A 19,307-nucleotide genomic window follows, 5' to 3' on the forward strand; every position below is an offset into this window, starting at 1 on the left:
CGTCTTCCGACCGTCACGATGGCTTTTATTTTGAGACGAGCTTATTTCCGGTCGGAGCCTCGCAGTGTGGCGTCGAGCTTGACGCAGCCGCAGCTGGCAGTATTTAAAACGTGCGAGGGTCTCGTTAAAGCGGAGTTTCGCTGCTTCCACACCGCTCAGACAGCGCCGCTCACCCCCGTTGCAGACATCACCCTGAACCCGGTAAGATGGCTGATGAGCACCGCCGTTTATGACTGTTTAACCAAAACCCGTTTCCTCCTTTTAGACACACCGGAGCAGATACTGCAGGGCTGTTTTCTAGTTTGCACTTACATACAGGTTACATGACGCCTGCCCAAATAGTCGCCAGGCTGCTTTTATTGGTCCACTGTTAATATGTTACTGATGTAAAGTTATTAGCTTAAATGAAAAGCAAGCTCGCGGCTGATCACCTTTGCAGTATGGCCACCTAACAAATGTGCAGGAGCTAAAACTGTCACACATCTAATGATTTCATACACATTTCAAAGCAAAGCAGCATTTTGATATCCGGAGAGGAAACAAGTCTTCAAGTTGTCTGGGGCGTTGGCTGTCTGTCTGTCTCCTGTATATGTATGTATATGTGTGTGTGTGTGTGTGTGTGTGTGTGTGTGTGTGTGTGTGTGTGAGAGAGAGAGAGAGCTACAGTTACATGCTGACTTGTGGAAGCCTGGACTGCTCCTGAAATCTGTTTCCAGTTAGGAAGTTTCCCTTTTTTCACTCAGTGATGGAACCACTGAGGCAAAAAAATGCATCACAGAGGTCAATTAAAATTCCTGTACTGCCATTTTTCACTGTCCTGTGTGTGTGTGTGTGTGTGTGTGTGTGTGTGTGTGTGTGTGTGTGTGTGTGTGTGCGCACATTCATGTCCATGTAAGTGATGCATACAGCTTCAGTGTTGGCTCCACCAGCTATTGTTATTCAGTTATTCTGCCAGCGGCTGTGAAGTAAATGCAGGATTTAATATGTGCGACTGACCTCTTTCTCCCTTCCACACACACAAGTTCAGGGTGTAACAGACCACATGTGCCAGATTGTGTGAGCGCAACCTTACAGATATAGAAGTATTCAGAAATCGACAGAATAAAGGCAGTTTAACATCATGTTGGACTTAATGCCTTCATGGGTTGCAGCAGGAGTAAAATGACCTCTTAAGGCGAGTGAATGCTGACGATTTTAACAGTATTCCACACACTGTCTTCCACATATGGAAGTGCTTGCAGGATTTCTAACACAGACAGGAGGCAAACCAAGATCCATATGTGTGACTGACCTTTTGCTGCCTGACACACACACACACACAGAGAGCAGAGGGCCGTAGGGAGTTCTTAAGTCTGATTCAAAGCCGGGTGCCTGCGTGTTAAAGAAATTACCATGAGCTCATTCCCATAAAATACATCACGGGCTCATAAAACTTTATGCAATTTGTCTGACTTCATGTCATGGTAACTCCCTGTTGTGTTTTGCCTGTTGTGATTTTAAGAGGGCAGAGTGTAAATGGGATGCACGCACTGCGTTTTTAAGATACATTAATGGCCGCTGGTGAACTCCATGTTTTTCAAGGAGACTTTGATGGAGTTTCAGCGCTCTGACAGCAGCTGAAGCAGGTTTTGAGTGAGGAACTTGGCAGGACGTTATCTTCGACCTGCAGCCATTAATGCCTGTTGTGATGTGTTTGGGTGCGCTGAAATCTGTTAGTGGTTGTGTTGCTTAACATGTGAAAGGAAGGAAGTAAAAGCTTGACAGCTGTATTCTCGGGGCATCCAAGTCCAAGAGGAAAGGGGTAGCAGCTGCCCCACCAATTACACAGTTAAACATTATGATTTGAAGAAATAGTACATGTATTATTTGAGTTACTTTAGAGTTTCGACACATCTCTCATATCTCAATATAAAGTTACAGCGACAAGATGGTTAGCTCATCATAAAGACTGGGATTAGGGGGAAGATAAAAAGTCCTCTTTGTAGCACATCATAAGATCACCAGTTAACACGTTATATCTTATTTGTTAAATCTGTGCAAAAACTTTAGTGTGAAATTGAAAATCTGTGGGTTTACAAGGGGGTTCATGTGTTGGACTACTTCCTGGAGCCTTGCCATCACTGTGAGGTTGCCCAGCAACCAGCAGTGACTGGTAAAGCCACACCTGTCATTCTTACACTTTAGGTTTTTGTACAAATTAAACACACAAGCTATTACATGTCCATTAGCGAGCTGTAGAGGTGCTGACAGGCAGATTTTTTTCACCTTTGGACAGAGCCAGGTGAGCCGTTTCCAGTCTGCATGCTAAGCTAAGCTAACAGTCACCTGGCTGCAGCTGCATATTTAACGCACAGGCATGAGTGGTGTCGATCTTCTCATCTAACTCTCGGCAAGAACATTTTTTCTGTGTCAAACTGTTTCTTTGAACTTATAAAAAGTTACAGTGGGTGAAAAATTTAAAGTGGCCTTCGCAGTCACCAGATCTCAACCTAACTGAACAGATTTTGGAGAGAGCACTCATGGACATATGACACCACCATCATCAGAACACCAAATGAGTGAATATGTTTGCTGAGAATGGCGTTTTATCAGTTCTGTAGAGTTGAAGAGATCTGTGAAATATATGCAAAGGAATATTGAAGTTGCTCTTGAGACTCCTGGCGGCCCAACATCTTAGAAAGACATTTGGTTATATTGGTTTTCCCTTTAATTTGGCGCCACTCTGTGTTTTCATTCAGCCTTATGGCTTAACAGTTAAATTGATGGTAAACCATGAAATGTTTGCCGCCTCCTGAAGGGAGATTTATATACATTATTTTCACACAGAAAAAGGTTATATGTTTTCCATTTGTTTATAAAAGGTTCAGGTCAAATTTGGCGTGGTCATTGTTAGTGTAAGAGTCTGGAAAAATTGTTTTTGTAGGATTTTGTTGGTTGGAGATTTATATGAAGTAAGATTGGAACAGTTTGGAAGCAAACAGCCCCTCAAGGCAGTGCTGAGGGCTTAAAAGTCCCAGAAGACCATTTTAACATTAAATTTCACTGCTAGCGGACCTTCAGTGGAGCTCCAATAGGACTGTTGTGGTGCCAATGTGGGGCGTGCACGCACGCACGCACGCACGCACGCACACAGAAAATGTCATAGATATTAATGGAAATGGAAATCGGTCATACACTACTGCTTGCAGCCCAAGGTTTCTAGTTTTGCCAGCTGCTCTGTGCTGAAAGAGGTCTCAGTTGCAGAGTCGAGGACTCAGGGAGGGAAAGGAGAGAACAGAGGACGAGTGCAGAAAAAGGAGGAGCGTGTAGAGAGAGACAGAACAAAGCGAGGTCGGCTGACGAACCAGCAGCTCCTGGTAAAGCCATCACGCCTGTCCTGTTGTAGCGGGACATGCTGCGTTTCTCCGCGCTCGCTCTACACGACCCTGTGCTGTTGCATCGGCCTTCTTCCGCCGTCTGGAATGTGGCTCGCCACAGCCAAACACAACAGTTGTCTTTCTTTGTCGGCTGATCTGGAGTGTAAATGTTTATCTGAACTCGCTGCTCAGTTTCAGATACAGATGCGTATTTGTTTCTGAGACGGTATGACTGGAATCATCCCAGCGTGGTGTTGCTGCAGTTGGGCGATTGGGAGATATGATGGCCTTTAAAGCTGCTCTGTGGATCAAATGACTGTGAGGTGAAAAGGCTGTGATACATAGCAGAACATTCATTATTATTATTTTATATATATAGCCCAATATCAATTCAATCATCAATTTGCCTCAAGGGCTTTACAAACTGTAGAGGACACGACACCCCCTACCCTTAGACCCTGGATTTGAGGAGGGACAGCCTTTACAGAGGAGGGGGTCCCTCTTCCAGGACAGACAGACATGCAATAAATGTTGTGTGTCCAGAAGAAACCAACAGTAAAAGTAGAGCATGGATAATGGGGATGACAAAAATATAGATAGGAGGCAGATATTAGCCTCATATGTTGGTGGAGGCCAAAACAGAGCTAAAAGAACAATGAAGAATTATTAATGATCAGATGCAAGCCTCCAAGTGGACTTAAATGTTGTTCTGTGTCGCCTAAATAGGCGACCGATTGCTAACTGGTTCGTAAGTGTTGTGTTTACAGTCCGTTGTACCACTTCAAGCGTCCAAAAAAATCGACGATTCTATGAGAGCAAGTTAAAATTGTGTCGTTCACAACATTAAGCAACATTTTTTCTGGAGTCTGTGAAGTTTAGGGATGGGAGAAGATTTAATTGCTACGTACCAGCAGCCGATGGGCGACTCGAGCTGCCTGGAGCCTGAGAGGAAGCTGCAGCAACAGTCTGTCATCTGAAATGGACGAAGGATGATGGATGAAGAGAATGTTTGCACAACGTTATTTTTCTTCGAGGCTGTCGTAATCAAAGAAGAAAAAACATCTGCGAAGCCTGCCTGTGTGGCGCTCGTTTATTGTAACACGGGATATTCACCTGCAGTAACAGACGTGCCGCTCGTTGGGAAGCGGTGGCAATCATTTGTAGAGTGTCAAATACACGGCATCCCAGGAATTTAAGCCCAAGTTTCACGGCCAACTATTCTGTGAGCATTGTGGCCTGTTTATGAGGGCACCCCCTTGCTCACAGGTCTTGGCAATGCAATGCATTCTGGTCTTTTCAGGCTTTTGTTGGTTGAGACATTGATGAATCTCTTCCTCTTCTAATCTGAGTTTCTTCTCATGAGACAATATCTGTGCAGGCTGATTCCAGTAAAAACCTCCTGCTGCTTCATTCTGAAAGCCAAAAAAAGACAGCTGAATATTTTAAACAAAGGCACAATGCAATAAATATCATGAAATTATGTAATTTCATTTAAAGCTGCAAACAAGCAGAGAAAAGCAAATTTAATCAGCATCAAATATGTCTGTCAGGTAGCTGTTCAAGTCATTTTCCAAGCAAAAATGACAAAAAATCCAGTGGTCCTAACTACTAATATGTTGAGACTTGCTGTTTTTTGCTTTCTGTGATCAGAAATTGGCGACACACCATACTCATAAAATTTAAATGGTCATTTTTCACCATGTTCTGACACTTTGTAGAACAAATGATTAAATAATTGAGAAACAATCAACAGATGACTTTATAATGAAAATAAGTGTGAAGCCTTTGTGAGAATAAACCAAGCTAACCCTAAATGATTTAAACAATGACTGACCAAGTATCATCACTGAGTTTTACACTTCGGTGAATCAAAGTAAAAACTGACACAGCTTATTTATTCCCAATATAAAGTCTACAGAAAAGTTAAACAGGAGGAGGAAATGTTGATACAGAATCATCAACACAGCTCAACTTACATAAGATGAGCATTCTGTTCATTCACAGTTCCAACCCGGATCTATTTTTAAAGCACCATGAAGCCTCATTAGAGACATTTTTTGACTGGCTGACCAAGTCAGAGTCTTTAAAGTCTGCAGAGAAGCAGAGGTCAAGACCTGCAGCCACACTGGAAGTGCCTCAGGTTCAACCAGGGTTTATGGTTCATGAAGCTGTAGGTTTTAATGAGATATTAGAGTAAACACAGTTAGTTATAGCGTGTGTGTGTGTGTGTGGATAGACTGTGCCAACTTAACCAGTCTGATGGAGGAGACTTCCTGTTTCTCAGTTTTCCACCACATTCTTCAGTGATAAGCTCATGCCAACACACACACACACACACACACACACACACACACACACACACACACACACACACACACACACACACACACACACACACACACTCTAAAAAATACACACTATTTTGGTTTGTCTGGTCATGTTCGTCTGGCTGTTTTCTCTCTCTCTGTTTTGTTATTTTGCTGTCTCCGTCTCCGTCTCTTTCTCGTCCTCTCGTGTGTTTTAAACGTGTTTCCTGTCGCCGTCATTACATGATGTCACCTCTCAGCGTTTTATTTTTCACGCCGCAGGTCTCCAGCTGCCGAGCAGCAGGTCTGGACTTCTGAGAAGCAGAACTGAGCTGTGATTGTTACAGTCAGGTGGCTGAGACTTTCACGGAGGTGGGAGAGAATACGCAGAGCGGCTGCAGACTGAACGACTCTGCGTGCACGCGCTTGTTTTTGTCACTGAAGCGGACATTGCATTTACTAAACCCCCGCAAACTTAATCCAACTTTGAAGGATGAAGCTGGCAATATTTCTCTCATCGTCAACAAATGTCATGAAAAGACCAAAGCCAGCAATGAATTGATCCTGCTAACACGTACTGTATTGCCTGCGTACCCAAGCTTACTCCTCTGTGCCACAGAGCTCCAGTCTCATCAAAAACTATTAAAAACACATCAGTGAGCCATAACGTTGCACTGGTGACCTGTTCCTCCCACATACGCCGTTCTGTAGCTGAAAATAGTTGCCAACAAAAGCGTAATTTACTCCTATTTGAGTCATGTTTTAATGGCTGCATAGCCAGACCCCAACCCTGTGTCCATAAAATGTAAAGCTTTACCCAGTGTGACCCAGGTTTTTCAGTCCTTGGCTGCAACCCTGCCTCCAGCCTCGGCTGCGTGACACAACTTCATTTCACAATCGTTTCCACGGTGATCAAACAAAGAGGTTTTGTATTGGCAGCCTGGCTACGAGAACATGATGTATACGTGCTGTCTTGCCATGACACAGCGAGAATATTTACTGCAGAAAAACATGCAGCAACAGCGTCCTCGCGGCCGTCTGACGTCAGCGCGACCCGATTTTGTTTTCCTCCAACCTGTGTGGATACTGGCCCGCTTCCTGTCAGCCATTGTTTGCCTCCCATCAGATAACGCTTTCATGATGCGGGTAGCCAAGCATTATTATTGCCTGCTGTAAAAACCTGCAGTCCTCCATGTAGCCGTGGACTACGCAGAGTATCTCTACCAAGTCTGCCAGTGCAGGTTTGGCAGGTGGCTCCCCCACCACCACTCACAGGAAAAGAGCGATAGAAACCATACAAACTATGAATTCTTATTAGTTTAAGGTGAAGCAGGAAGTAAAGTAGATAAGAGGTAAATACCAGACCTCGCTTTTGGCAGGCTTGACTTGATGTCTTCCAATGAAGACGGATGAGTTACCTCAACCAGCTGCTGGTTTTTCCATTAATAAGTAATGAATTAGCACTGAAAGGAAGATGAATGTCCACTCCACATGATGTCGGCCTGTTGAGGAGACAAGACCATAAAAGAAGTTATTTAATCAACTTCATGAACAGTGGCAACTTTAACCTCATGCTGTATCTCCGTCTAACAGTGGTCTGACTCCAGCGTACGAAATAAAATGCGTGAAAATCTCTTAAGCCCAAAGCGAACTGTTTAAATCTTTTACTTACTGTATGTTGTGCTGCTGGTGTGGATTTGTTTCCTCCCTGACAACATAAAAATGTGTAAATTCTGTATTAAAATGCGGTTTTCTTTGCATATTTGATGGAATTATTTGATTGGGTTGGAGAGTTGAAGTGTCACATGGTGCTCTAAATGCTGTTGTAGAGACTTTTCCAAAAAATGTAATTCTAAAATACTATAATAATTTTCAGTTTTTATCATTTTCTGACTGGAAAAATAGAAGTAAAGTAGTATTTTTACCTTCACTTTTTTCAATTTTTTTTAGAGAGGACACAGTTCAGAGCAATTTACAGCAAACACTATGATCTGGTGATGAGTAAGGGTCAGCATGGATATTGGCTTATATTAAGCAAAGCAGCAAAGCAGCGTATCTCTAGGAATGATGTCTGTCAGTCAACCCTTTTGGTCCAGACTGACATTTATGGTCCACAGAGGCTGAATCCTCCTGACTTTACAAAACTGAACTGACTGAAAAAAACAGCTCTTCTCACACTGAATATTGGCATGACATACAGAATTTTGTATAATAGCTGAGACCAAAAAAGGAGAGAGCAGTGAGACAAATATGAAGGTCATGACTCTTAATTTCAGTGGCCCACAATCCTCCCAGAGCTTTACTCAGACCTTAACCTCAAAAACACATCTATTTTTAACCTAACCATTTAAATAAAGAAAGTTTACACGTTACAGGACCTGAGAGAACTACCTACGTTCACCTGTGGCTGATAAAGACGACCCTTCCCTTCTGCATATCAGCATGAACCAACTCATATCTGTCGACCCCTCCCTACAAAAAGGAATCCCTGAACCATCTGTGAAAGAAAGAAAAGGGAGGATTTGAACGCTTGTGCATGCAGCCAAAACTCGTAGTAACATTGGCCCCGTGCCAAAACCAGAACTTCCTCATGAATCCGTGCTGACATGCTGCTCCAATCAGGAGGCGAACGCTGCAGTTTGTGGTCTTGGTGGTCTGCGAGGGAGTGGTCCGTGTGTGAGGGGGAGCGTGTGCATGTGAGCGGGTGGAGGTTCTGTCAAAGAGCTGTCAACGTTCCAGATCTCCCCACATTAGTCATACCAGGCATTCCTTCATGTGCTCACCTCGAGCATGCACACACTCACACATATACATATTCACACACACACACACACGGCTCTCTCGCCGCACTTTAGGAGAATTCCTCGTGGTCGGCCAGCGTGAACTCGATGTGGGAAGTAACCGAGCGAACAGACGTCGGCCATCTCTTCCTCTACCATCGCTGCGTGTTCGTGTAGCCGTGATTTTGCCATCGTGTTGTGTGTTATGTGCCATCTGAGATCCTGACCCTGTAATCACAGCCCTGTGATCGGAGTTATGGGGGATCAACGTGGTGATTTTGGGTCTATGTTTAGGAAGTTTATGTGTGCTGTGTTTTAGGGAAAGTGATTTTTGGACTGTTGTGTGAGAAATCAGTTGCATAAGGATGCTTCAGACATAGTTATAAAAAGTAGCCACAGCCACACTATCCAGTGTTGGGAGTGAATTTAACTTGATGGTGGACAGTAATGAGAAATATTTGGATCTTTTACTTAAATAAAACTACCACAATATAGAAATATACTCAGTTACAAATACAAGTTGATACACTATATGATATGCGTTAATACACGGTATTTTGTGATTTTGTCACCTTATACCTTACTTTATGATATAATTAAGGCCCATTGTGTTTCAAGAACCGGTCTGTTTGAACTGATCTACTGACGTAGATTGCAGATTACGGTGAACCAGAAGTTCAAATCAGAAAAAGTTTCCGGTAAAACCAAGTGAAAGAAAAATGAAGACAAACTGAAAATGCTGCTGGTTAAGAATCCTAAAACAAACAAACAAACATAAAAATGACACTAAATGGTTAAACTCCAGAGTGCTCATTATATTAAACTGATAAATTCTGACTCATAATTCGAGATTCAGGACATGGAGCTTTACTTGCAGGCTCAAGGTTTGGTAACTCAACTGTTGACGTCCTTTAAACAGTCAACACGGTCATCAGATCAGTTACTCTGGCAGGGACGGGCATGTAAAAAAACATGAAATTAGAAAGAGCTGCAACAGTTAGTCAATTACTGGATAAGTTGTCAACCATCATATTTATCATCAATTATTTTGAGAATCAAACCATCGCTTATTTAACTAAAAATGTTCAAATTCTCTGATTTGAGCTTCTCACATGTGAATATTTTCTGGTTTCTTTCATCCTCTATGACGTTAACTGAATATCTTCGAGTTGTGGACAAAACAAGGCACCATTTTCTGGACTAAACATTTAATCAATTAGTTGAGAAAATGATCGTCAGATTAAACGATAATGAAAATAACCATGAGTTGCAGCCCTAAATTAAGATTTTTAATTCCATCATCACATTACAGGATTCAAACTGGTGTTGGTCTGCCTCTTGGATCGGCTTCATCGTCCTAGTTATCAGTTGTCTGAACTTAAGATATATTAGCGTTCATAAGCACTCTGGCATGAACGTTTTGCACATACGCAAACACGCAGGTGGACACACAGAAACGCTGATACTATGTACACCTGGCTGCTATGCTTTTACCCAAAACAAAGAGGAACTTCAGCAGCAAACTGCAGCAGTCAGTTTTAAAGAGTTTGTTTATTTGAAACCTTTCCCTCTCCCTTCAGTCCCACTAAGTGAATCAACGGCGCCTCTATGTGGTGGTTTCAGGTAGAGTTCTTCAATTAGAATACTTGAAGATGAGAAACTCCAACCTGTGTGCATACTGGTCCATTTCCTGTCAGCCAAAAATACCAAACTGTAACTGTTCAGCTTCTCATTTCTGTCTTCATCTCCTCATTTCTACCTGCCGCCAACAGCGCCCCCAAGTGGTGTTACCAGTGATTTCTATGTTGCAAAAAAGATGCAAAACTGAAGTAATTTATCAAGTTAAAATGTTAAACATTTGCTCAGTTCCCCTTCTCCAATGTGAGGTTTTGCACCATATTTAATATTCTGCACCACTCATACTTTATCCTTTGTACTTTTATCTTTTGTTTGCAGTTTGTCATCTGTTGTATATATTGCATTTTTGATATATTTGTTATTTACGTTAAGCACAGTATCAGAGGGGGCCAGAAAGCAGAGTATGTGACAAATGAAAAAAACTTTTCACTGATGAACTGTAAATACTTTTGAGTTTGGCTGAACAAATTTTTTAGTTTGGATTTCTACATGAGGAGCAGGATTTTACCTTTTCCCTCTTCTTCCTTTTTTAGTTGTACTTCTGAGTCTCTCTCGGAGTGACAATGGCAGACAGCTCGCACTGTTTCTACTGTCGGGAGGACCTCGGGGGAAAGAGGTTCGTCCGCAACGAAGGCAAGCCGGTGTGCGTCCGCTGCCACACCAAGTTCTGCGCCAACTCCTGCGCAGAGTGCCATCGACCCATCCCTGTGGAATCAAAGGTGCGTGTAATCAGTGTGCAACTTCTCTATTCATGTATTTCCCACAGGTCTGTGTTAGCCTATTATTCCCCCTCCATGCCCCTCATCACTCTCCCCTCCTCCTCCCTCCCTCAGGAGCTCAGCCATAAGGGCCGGTACTGGCATGAGGAGTGTTTCCGCTGTGCAAAGTGTTACAAACCTCTGGCCAAGGAGCCCTTCAGCACCAAGGATGACCGCATCATGTGTGGGAAGTGCTGCTCCAGAGAGGATGCTCCACGCTGCCACGGCTGCTATAAACCCATACTGGCTGGTAAGACGACCAACTTCAAACCCTCATTTTGAGTCACTGGCAGAGACAAACCATACTGAAGGGGTTCTGGGAAACTGACCCATGAGTCAGCTTGCTTCAGCAATAAAATTACCATTGAAAATGTTTAATTTCCCCAATTAAACAGTTAGCAAAGGCATTTAAAACAGATGCAATACAAAACAATTAAGAATTAAACGTTTATTATTGGTCCATAAAATAAGGACAAATTGCTCATAAGAATGGTGCTATTTCTAAAATTCTTGATTAGTCCAACTAAAAAAAAGAAATTTACAATGCCATCAAAGAGACAAGCTGTAGCTATACTTATGGCACTAAAACCTTTGTTTTATTTTGAAATCAAGCCACTGTCACGTTTTAAGTACTTCAACAACTTCTCTTGTTTCCCAGTCGAGCTGAGCGTTGGTCCTGACAGGCAATTTGTGTCACCTTCACTGTCACCTTCTGCAGGCACAGAGAGCGTGGAGTACAAAGGGAACTCGTGGCACGATGAGTGCTTCACCTGTTGCAGCTGTAAACGGCCAATTGGATCGCAGAGTTTCCTCTCCAAAGGAAGTGACGTTCACTGCAGCCCCTGCTATGACAAGAAGTTTGCCAAACACTGTGTCAGCTGCAAAAAGGTTTGCCTTTCTCTTCAAACAGGGGCCAGACACACCTTCCTCAGGAGGGTGCAAGAGCTGAACATGAACAACCTGAAGGGGATTCGATACACCTTTTCAGGAAGGGTTGTAATTTTTAACTCAAGCATAAAGATAAAGGGAGGTTAAAATTTAAGAGGGTGGTAGCAACATTATGAACTCATATTTCTTTTATAATCTCTATATTATTGTGCTGCATTGAAGACACTTTGGAAAAACAGATTTAGGTATTAACACGATGCTAATTCTACCATCCATACACTTAGCTCTTCTCTTCACCTGTCTCCAGCCTATAACCTCTGGAGGGGTGAACTACCAGGACCAGCCGTGGCACGGCCACTGTTTCGTGTGCAGCTCCTGCTCAAAGCCTCTGGCGGGGTCCAGTTTCACCAACCACCAGGACCAGGTCTTCTGTGTCGACTGCTACAAGAACTCTGTGGCAAAGAAATGCAGCGGCTGCCAAAACCCCATCACAGGTGAGCTGAAGATTAGTGACAGTGGCTCTGTGCCATAAAATGGGCAAAGAGGTGGGGCGTGGGTGGAGTTGAGGTGGGCCCAATTAAGCCTGGTTGCTGAAATCTAGTGGCTAGCTGTCACTCAAAGCAGTCATGCCCATAATTGTGCATCATTTTAAGACTCAATATAATTTAAACGAAGACATTTTTTTAATTCACCCCCATACAGTGTAAACATGTTTATTTCCGCTGTAAAGTTGGGCATTTAAATATGGGGGTCTATGGGGATTGACTCGCTTTTGGATCCAGCCTCAAGTGGCCGTTCGAGGAACTGTAGCCTTTGGCACTTGGGGGGTTGGCTTCATTTTTCAGCCCCGGCAGTTGCTGCTTGGTGATCGCATTGTGAAGGAGTGGCAAGAGGTAACCTGGGGAAAAAAAAACAAAATTACAAACTGGGTAAACTTTGGTAACAGCTTGAAGTTATAATACAAGTCGTGCCTTTAAAATCAATGCTGTAATGTACACAAGTGGAAGCCACACCTGAATGGAAACAGCCAGCCAGAGTGCGTTCTCCTGTTACAGGATGAAATCAAAGGTTGGAATAGCAGCTCCAGGTCATAAACTAAGTCTGAACTCTCGTCCCCTCTCAGGTTTCGGTAAAGGAGTGAACGTGGTGAACTATGAAGGCAGCTCCTGGCATGAATACTGCTTCAACTGCAAGAGATGCTCCCTCAGTCTGTCCAACAAGCGTTTCATAGCCAAGGGGGGAGACATCCTCTGCACCGACTGTGGCAACAAGTAGAGAAGGAGAGCCTGGTCAGCGTCTCGCAGCGGCTTATATAGTCATTATGTTTTTCTGTTGTTCTCAAATAAATGCCAGAGTCTCCATTTCAATATCTTGTTCGATATTTGTTGAGTTTTTGGCAGATGGCCCAAGAAGTGACGGACACATCGGGACCAAAATGTAATTAGGGGTCCACTGTTGATTGTTTGCTCCGATGCTGCATGCTAACACTAAAACATGCACTGTGCTGAGTGATGGTCAAGAAAAAAGATACCTAAATACACAACACACAGTACTACAACACATAAAAACGATGTAATGTAGTGTGTTTTGTTTTTTTTACTGAATGCATTATTCACCTGAATTACAAAAACTACTGAGGTAATGACGCTGTACGTGATTCTACAGGTCATGACAAACGTTTTCACTTTAAAAAGTTACGCTAACACTGATTTCTTCACTGATCTTCACATTCATTCAACACAGTGTGTGCTGAAGTGTTAGCATGCAACCACAGGGCACTGTGTGTGTACATGAATTGGGTTTGTTTTAATTGTATCTTTTAGCACAAAAATAAGAGCTTATGTTTGTGGCATTAATGTATTTTATGTTCCTGAAAGGTGATATTTTCTTATGAACAACAACTGTTTTTTAAATAACCAAAATCATATCTATATTTGTAATTGCTAACTGCTAAGTGATTACTTTGCTTATTGTATGTTTTAAGTACTTTTATGCACTTTTCTTAACCATTTTCCCTCCATGACAGAGGAAACTGAAATAAACGTTGTAGAAAAGCAGCACTGCATTTGTTATTATTGATTTATCGCTGATTTTTCTTGACTAAAAGAAAGGAAATAATTGTTTTACAACAATTCTCTGAAAGACTGATGGTATTTCTTAATGACATTTAAAATGTACACGCTGTCCAAGGTGCAGTCATGTACCCACCACAGTTGGACATATGTTTCGGTCATGCACCTCCCTCGACGACTATTGGAGATAGATATTTGATGTATTTTCCAAAATCTGTGGCCAGTCCATAACACCTGACTATCACACAGCCATTTCTGGCGTACCACCACCAGGCTGCAAAGTCTCAAACCTCCAAGCAAATGCTTTGGCATTTGCTTCCCTGCTCGCACGCAGACTCATACTTTTTAATTGGAAGTCAAATTCAGCCCCGTCATTCCTGCAGTGGTTGAGGGATGTGCTATCTTTTCTACCTTTAGAGAAAATGAGATATAAGATATGTAAAGCCTACAGAAACTTTACCTTGACCTGGAGTCCCTTTATAGAATTTATAGAAGGCTTTTCTTTTCAATAATACACCTTAATACAAGTTGTATTGGATAATTAAAGCCTCTTTATTATATGCTCAAAACATCAAATCACTGAACATATAATGAGGGGTTCCTGTCTGACTATTTCTGTATTTGTTTTTGTATTCTTCTGTTTATTTTATTTAATTTTGTTTACGAGCCTTGGGGGGTGGGAGGTGGGTGTCTATGTCTGGAAGTTATATGTTTTTTAATAGAAAACTGCAAAATAAAGTTGGGGAAAAATTTTTTTTACATATGCACTTGCTCTCCATCTCCCTCTCTCACCTGCACCAGGTGCGCGCACACACAATGCACAAGTGGACCAATCACAGCAACAATACGCTGGTGTCCACTCAACACACACAGTCACAACAGCATTGTTGGCAGCGACAGGTTTGTGGTTCAGTTTACGATCCGGCTCAGATCTCGCGTGTGTTTAAGGATTATTTTATTCATGCAGTAAGTACGCTTCCAATCCTTTCAATGCTCGAATAGTGTTTTCACTAAACTTGACACCTTAAAATCAGCAGTAGCAAATATTTAAGTGATTAAAAATCCTTATTTTTAAACAAATTGGAAAGAATTAAATGGAATGAGAATATTGTGCCTGTAGAAGCTATTTTATTCAGTTAAGGCACAAAGATTCTTTTTTCAGGTTGGAGATGATTTTTCTTCAAAAAGTCCTGGATGTGTTGATGACTGTGTCTCTGCTGAGCAGCCATGCCTCCACACAGCGAGGTAGGACAATGTTTTGAATAGATATGGTTTGATAGTTTGACAGAATATTGAGTAAAAATGCTTTAGTTTACAACCAGCGTGGCCGAACACAGTTCTGAGAGAAAGCCACTGAGTTCATCGTAAATAAGTCAAGAATATCTAAAGCAAACATAGCATACAGTAGTTAAACACTATGTGGCTTTGCATGTACATACAGTATATGGTGTCTCTAAGTTATGGATGAAAGGTCAAAAGCTTGAAGCCGATATGAGAAGCTACACAGAGCTATAATATCTAAACCAATTTAACTGGCAGCCATCTGCTGTCTGTCATTACATTTCAGTCTCCAGCTTCCAAAGATTGGGATTCTCTTTTTTTCCTGCAAAATGATGCAACTAACTCAATGTCTTTTAAAAAAGATCATACAAATATACAAACTCATTTGTTTTTTGATTTAGTGCTGTAATCATTTTCAACAATTTTGAAGATTTATCCAATCGTCATGTATCAAGTAAAGCTTGTTTTTTTCTCTTTGATATGTAAGTTCAATTATCTTTATATGATGTATGCAGCTTAAATGGCCAGACAAAGCAATCACATGTCACTGTGCCGGGCACTTCGCACTATTTTCTGTTATAAGCTACAAGTAAGCAAACAAGTGAATTTAATGTTTATGAAAATAATCACATTTTCAGATTCGCAGTAGTACTCCCCAGGACCTGAAGGAGCTCCTCCTTTAATTGGATCGAAACCCTGGAAGTTCCTATCATATGGTTCCAGGTTCTATATCATGTTAGCTATATGACTGAGTTTGGATCAAATGATATTTTTGTGTAAAATATTTCGAAAAACAAAGCTGTGTCAGAGAGATATAACATAATTTAGGCCTATGTGGTGTATGTTCATGCCTGGCTGTATATTGTCTGCTCCCGTCAGCCCCTTTGGTCAGCCTATGGGGGAAAGTCGCTGACTTCACCTTCGAGTGCAACCACTGGAGACTCAGTGGTCAGGTCTCCATCCCGGCCCTGCAGGAGCTCACTGTCTGCTTCGACCTGAAGTTAGAGGTACCGATGAAAAACTACATTTTTGGCACCGCACAAGTAAGACTGCTACAGCTTTCAGGGGTACACTTAAGGGGGCTGCTCACTTCAATGGATTGTATTTCATTGAATTCCCTATCTAGGTCCAGCCTTCCTCCCCATGGACCGCCTTCATGTACCGTCATCCTGAGATCCAGCATACTGAGCTGGGCTTGGGGGGAAAGCCGGGTCGTTTAGTGGTCTGGCTGTTTGGGACAGAGTGGACCACCCATCAGATCAACCTCGGTGTGTCACAGTGGTATTCACTGTGCCTGACCTGGACACATACGAAAGACAGACCTGTCCTGTACATCAATGGTAAACCAGTGGACATCATGGCAGGTGGGTTAAATAAAGAGCTGGGTTACGTTTCTGAACTCTGATCTGAAGCTGAAGGTCTTACAGGCTGTTTTATTGACTGTTTTTTTATTTTATTCTCACAACTACATTTTATATTCTGATGATGCTCTGTTACCATATTTGTTTTATATATTTTATATTCTTGTGCTTCTGGTAAGATACACACATTTCCACTTTGAGCGGTATTAGATTAATCTCCTCTTCATGCCAGGTTTGTCTTTGTGCTGGCTCTTGAGTTGAGGCAACTTGCGAACACAAAGCAGCAGCATAAAGATCAGCGCTGGATCATTACAGCTAATGAAATGAAGGAGAGAGGGTTTCTGTTTTGGATGTTGGGATCCAGTGATCCTAGCTTTTAAATCTCTCGATACTGGTGGCGATATCTCAACCCAAGGTATCTCTGATGCTGAGTACAAGCCTGATACAATGCTCTCTTGTCCCTAAATTTAAAATCTGTAAACTTAATGTGAGGAACTCATTCATGCCACTAAAAACCTTAGCCGAGTAATGAATTGAATGACGCATGTTATAATGACACTGACAAAGCGGCTGCATTTAATGTGGATTGGTCATCTGCTTATTAATACGGTTAGTATTGGGACCAAGAGCAGTCTGGCATACTGGATCCACGAAACGAATTGAATCCCGGCTCGATCTATAGTTTTAGCAGAGCATAGGGACACATGCCGAGTCCACAGTTCAGTGGTAATTACTGGGAAATAAGGACTAGAGAGTTGTTTTTCTCAATATTGTGCTCGTATTGGATCTCTGGCAACTAACAATAAAGTTTTTTCATGGTTGAGGGGCAAACTGTGATAATCTTACTGGTATTTGAATTCTTTGTGCCAAGTCACCCTCATTTCTTTTCTCCTAGCGCACAATTCAACTCGCTCCATTTCTCCCTCGTGCTGCAAACTGGCCCCCAGTGGAACGCTCACTCTGGGTGCGGCACACCGCCTGGTCAATGGAAGCATCCAGGTTATTCCATTTACTGGCCTCTTGGGCAAATTGTCCCATTTTCGGCTCTGGGGCCGAGAACGCAGCAAGCAGGAAGTGACATCGCTGAAATGTACAGAAGGGGACCTGGTGACGTGGGGGACAGACGACTGGGACACTCAGACCTGTGCTCCGCACCCTGATTCCGGCCTGTACTGTGGTGAGCTGACTGAAAACGTCCTTCACGTTAACCGGCCCGTGTTTTCTCTGAGTGTTTCTACGACAGTAAAATGCTTCATCTCGCAACATTTACCTCAGCAGCTGCAAGCTCTGCAAGTATCGACAAGCTGAATATTTTCTCCCTTCGCTGCCTCCCACACTGGTTATACAACAGTCAGTGATTCACTTCAGTGCAGTAAATGGTTTGTTATTTTCATCAAGCATTTTACAGCTACTTCCTACCTTGGTGGAAAGCTGCCTTTGGTTTTACTGTATGTCCACAGCCCTCAGATTAAATATTGACCCCCTGATGTTTATGTCAGTTGAGTAACTATAGAAGCCATTCGATCAATAACATTAAGATAAGAAGCATTGATCATACAGCTGTCATAGGATGATGTTTTCTCTCTGCAAAGCTGGAGACTGCTGTCATCACCTTAAAACTAACGTTAAGCCTTAGCTGCAAATATAAACATTGTATCATAATGTAGTTGTTTATGGTAATGAAATATCATTTAGACTAAAACAACAAATTTAACATTAAAATTAACATTTAGTACTTGAAAGTTCAGATTTATTGATATGCGTTTCAGCTGTTACTGTCTTCTAATGCACATTTTAGATAACATTATCATAATGAACATAAACAACGAACATGGGTATTGTTAGTGCTCACAGCTGTCAAGCTAGCATGTTAGCATTGAGAAATTTTGGCTGCTCTTTCTCTGCTATTAACGCTCGTTACAGCTTCAGCAACATTTCTGCGTGGCCTTGTGGAAGACTCCAGTTGTGTAAAATGAGTGTACAGGTAGAGTGTGCGCGTGCAGGCAGGTACGTAGGCAATTCAATTATTTCATTCGAGCTGAATGAAACTATTGGATGCGTTTATCACAAGGCTGCAACAACACCTCTTTTTAGAGCGTTTATTTGTTTGATCGGGATGTAAAAAGAATTGCGACAAATATAACAAAAAATGCTTCAGGTGCCTCTTACCGACTCGAGCTTTAATTGTGTTTTATGTTCTCTTCGGCTGATTGGCAGAATGGTCCATTTATGAAGTTAGACTGATGTTTGCCATCATCCGTCACGATGGGAACGACACCGAGCTCTACACGGCCAGAGCCATCGCACATCACTGGGTAAAAGAGAGAAAAGAAACATGCAAAAACAACAAAAACACAGACAATCCGATAAAGTCAATTAAATAGTACTTATATATAATTCATTGAGTACATGTGAAGTCTAGTATATTTAAGTACACAAATGACTCTTGGGTTGGACTGTAACTTAAACAGCTGTTTGTTCCTGTAGCTCAGACAGGTTCTGCCGACCAGCATCTATCTGCACAGAGTGTTTGTGTTTGAAGTATCCAGGTAGGAGAAGATTAGATTTTACAACACTGACATGGCTCTGTGTAGTCTGCAATAAAATAAATTAACATTGTGTCACATCAATTAAGAGAGAGGGAACCAATGAGACATAAGCATGTTGAGTTTCTCTGTCTTCACGCAGATCCAGTCCAGAGGACAGGCCAGAGAAAATGTCACATGAAGACGGGCTGGTAAGAAAAGCACATGAAGCCAGATATAAGCTTATTGTAGGTATACAGTAGCTGTAGTGGTGTACGTGTTTGCTGATAAGCAAAATGAAATTGCAGTAAAGAAATTGTCAGCACTCTACTGGACATAGAG

General features: G+C 42.2%; 1 protein-coding gene across 1 annotated transcript; it reads left to right on the forward strand.

The window, feature by feature from the left end:
* The first annotated feature begins 64 nt into the window (after positions 1–64).
* LOC121617809 (four and a half LIM domains protein 1-like) lies at positions 65–14,461 on the forward strand. Its single transcript, XM_041953044.1, has 6 exons — positions 65–201; positions 10,614–10,799; positions 10,914–11,088; positions 11,557–11,726; positions 12,034–12,220; positions 12,850–14,461. Exons 2-6 carry the CDS (start codon positions 10,644–10,646, stop codon positions 12,999–13,001), a joined length of 840 nt encoding a protein of 279 aa, XP_041808978.1. The 5' UTR covers positions 65–201; positions 10,614–10,643; the 3' UTR covers positions 13,002–14,461.
* Positions 14,462–19,307: the final 4,846 nt, after the last annotated feature.

The sequence above is a fragment of the Chelmon rostratus genome, chromosome 14, assembly GCF_017976325.1.
Source record: "Chelmon rostratus isolate fCheRos1 chromosome 14, fCheRos1.pri, whole genome shotgun sequence".
NCBI lineage: Eukaryota > Metazoa > Chordata > Actinopteri > Chaetodontiformes > Chaetodontidae > Chelmon > Chelmon rostratus.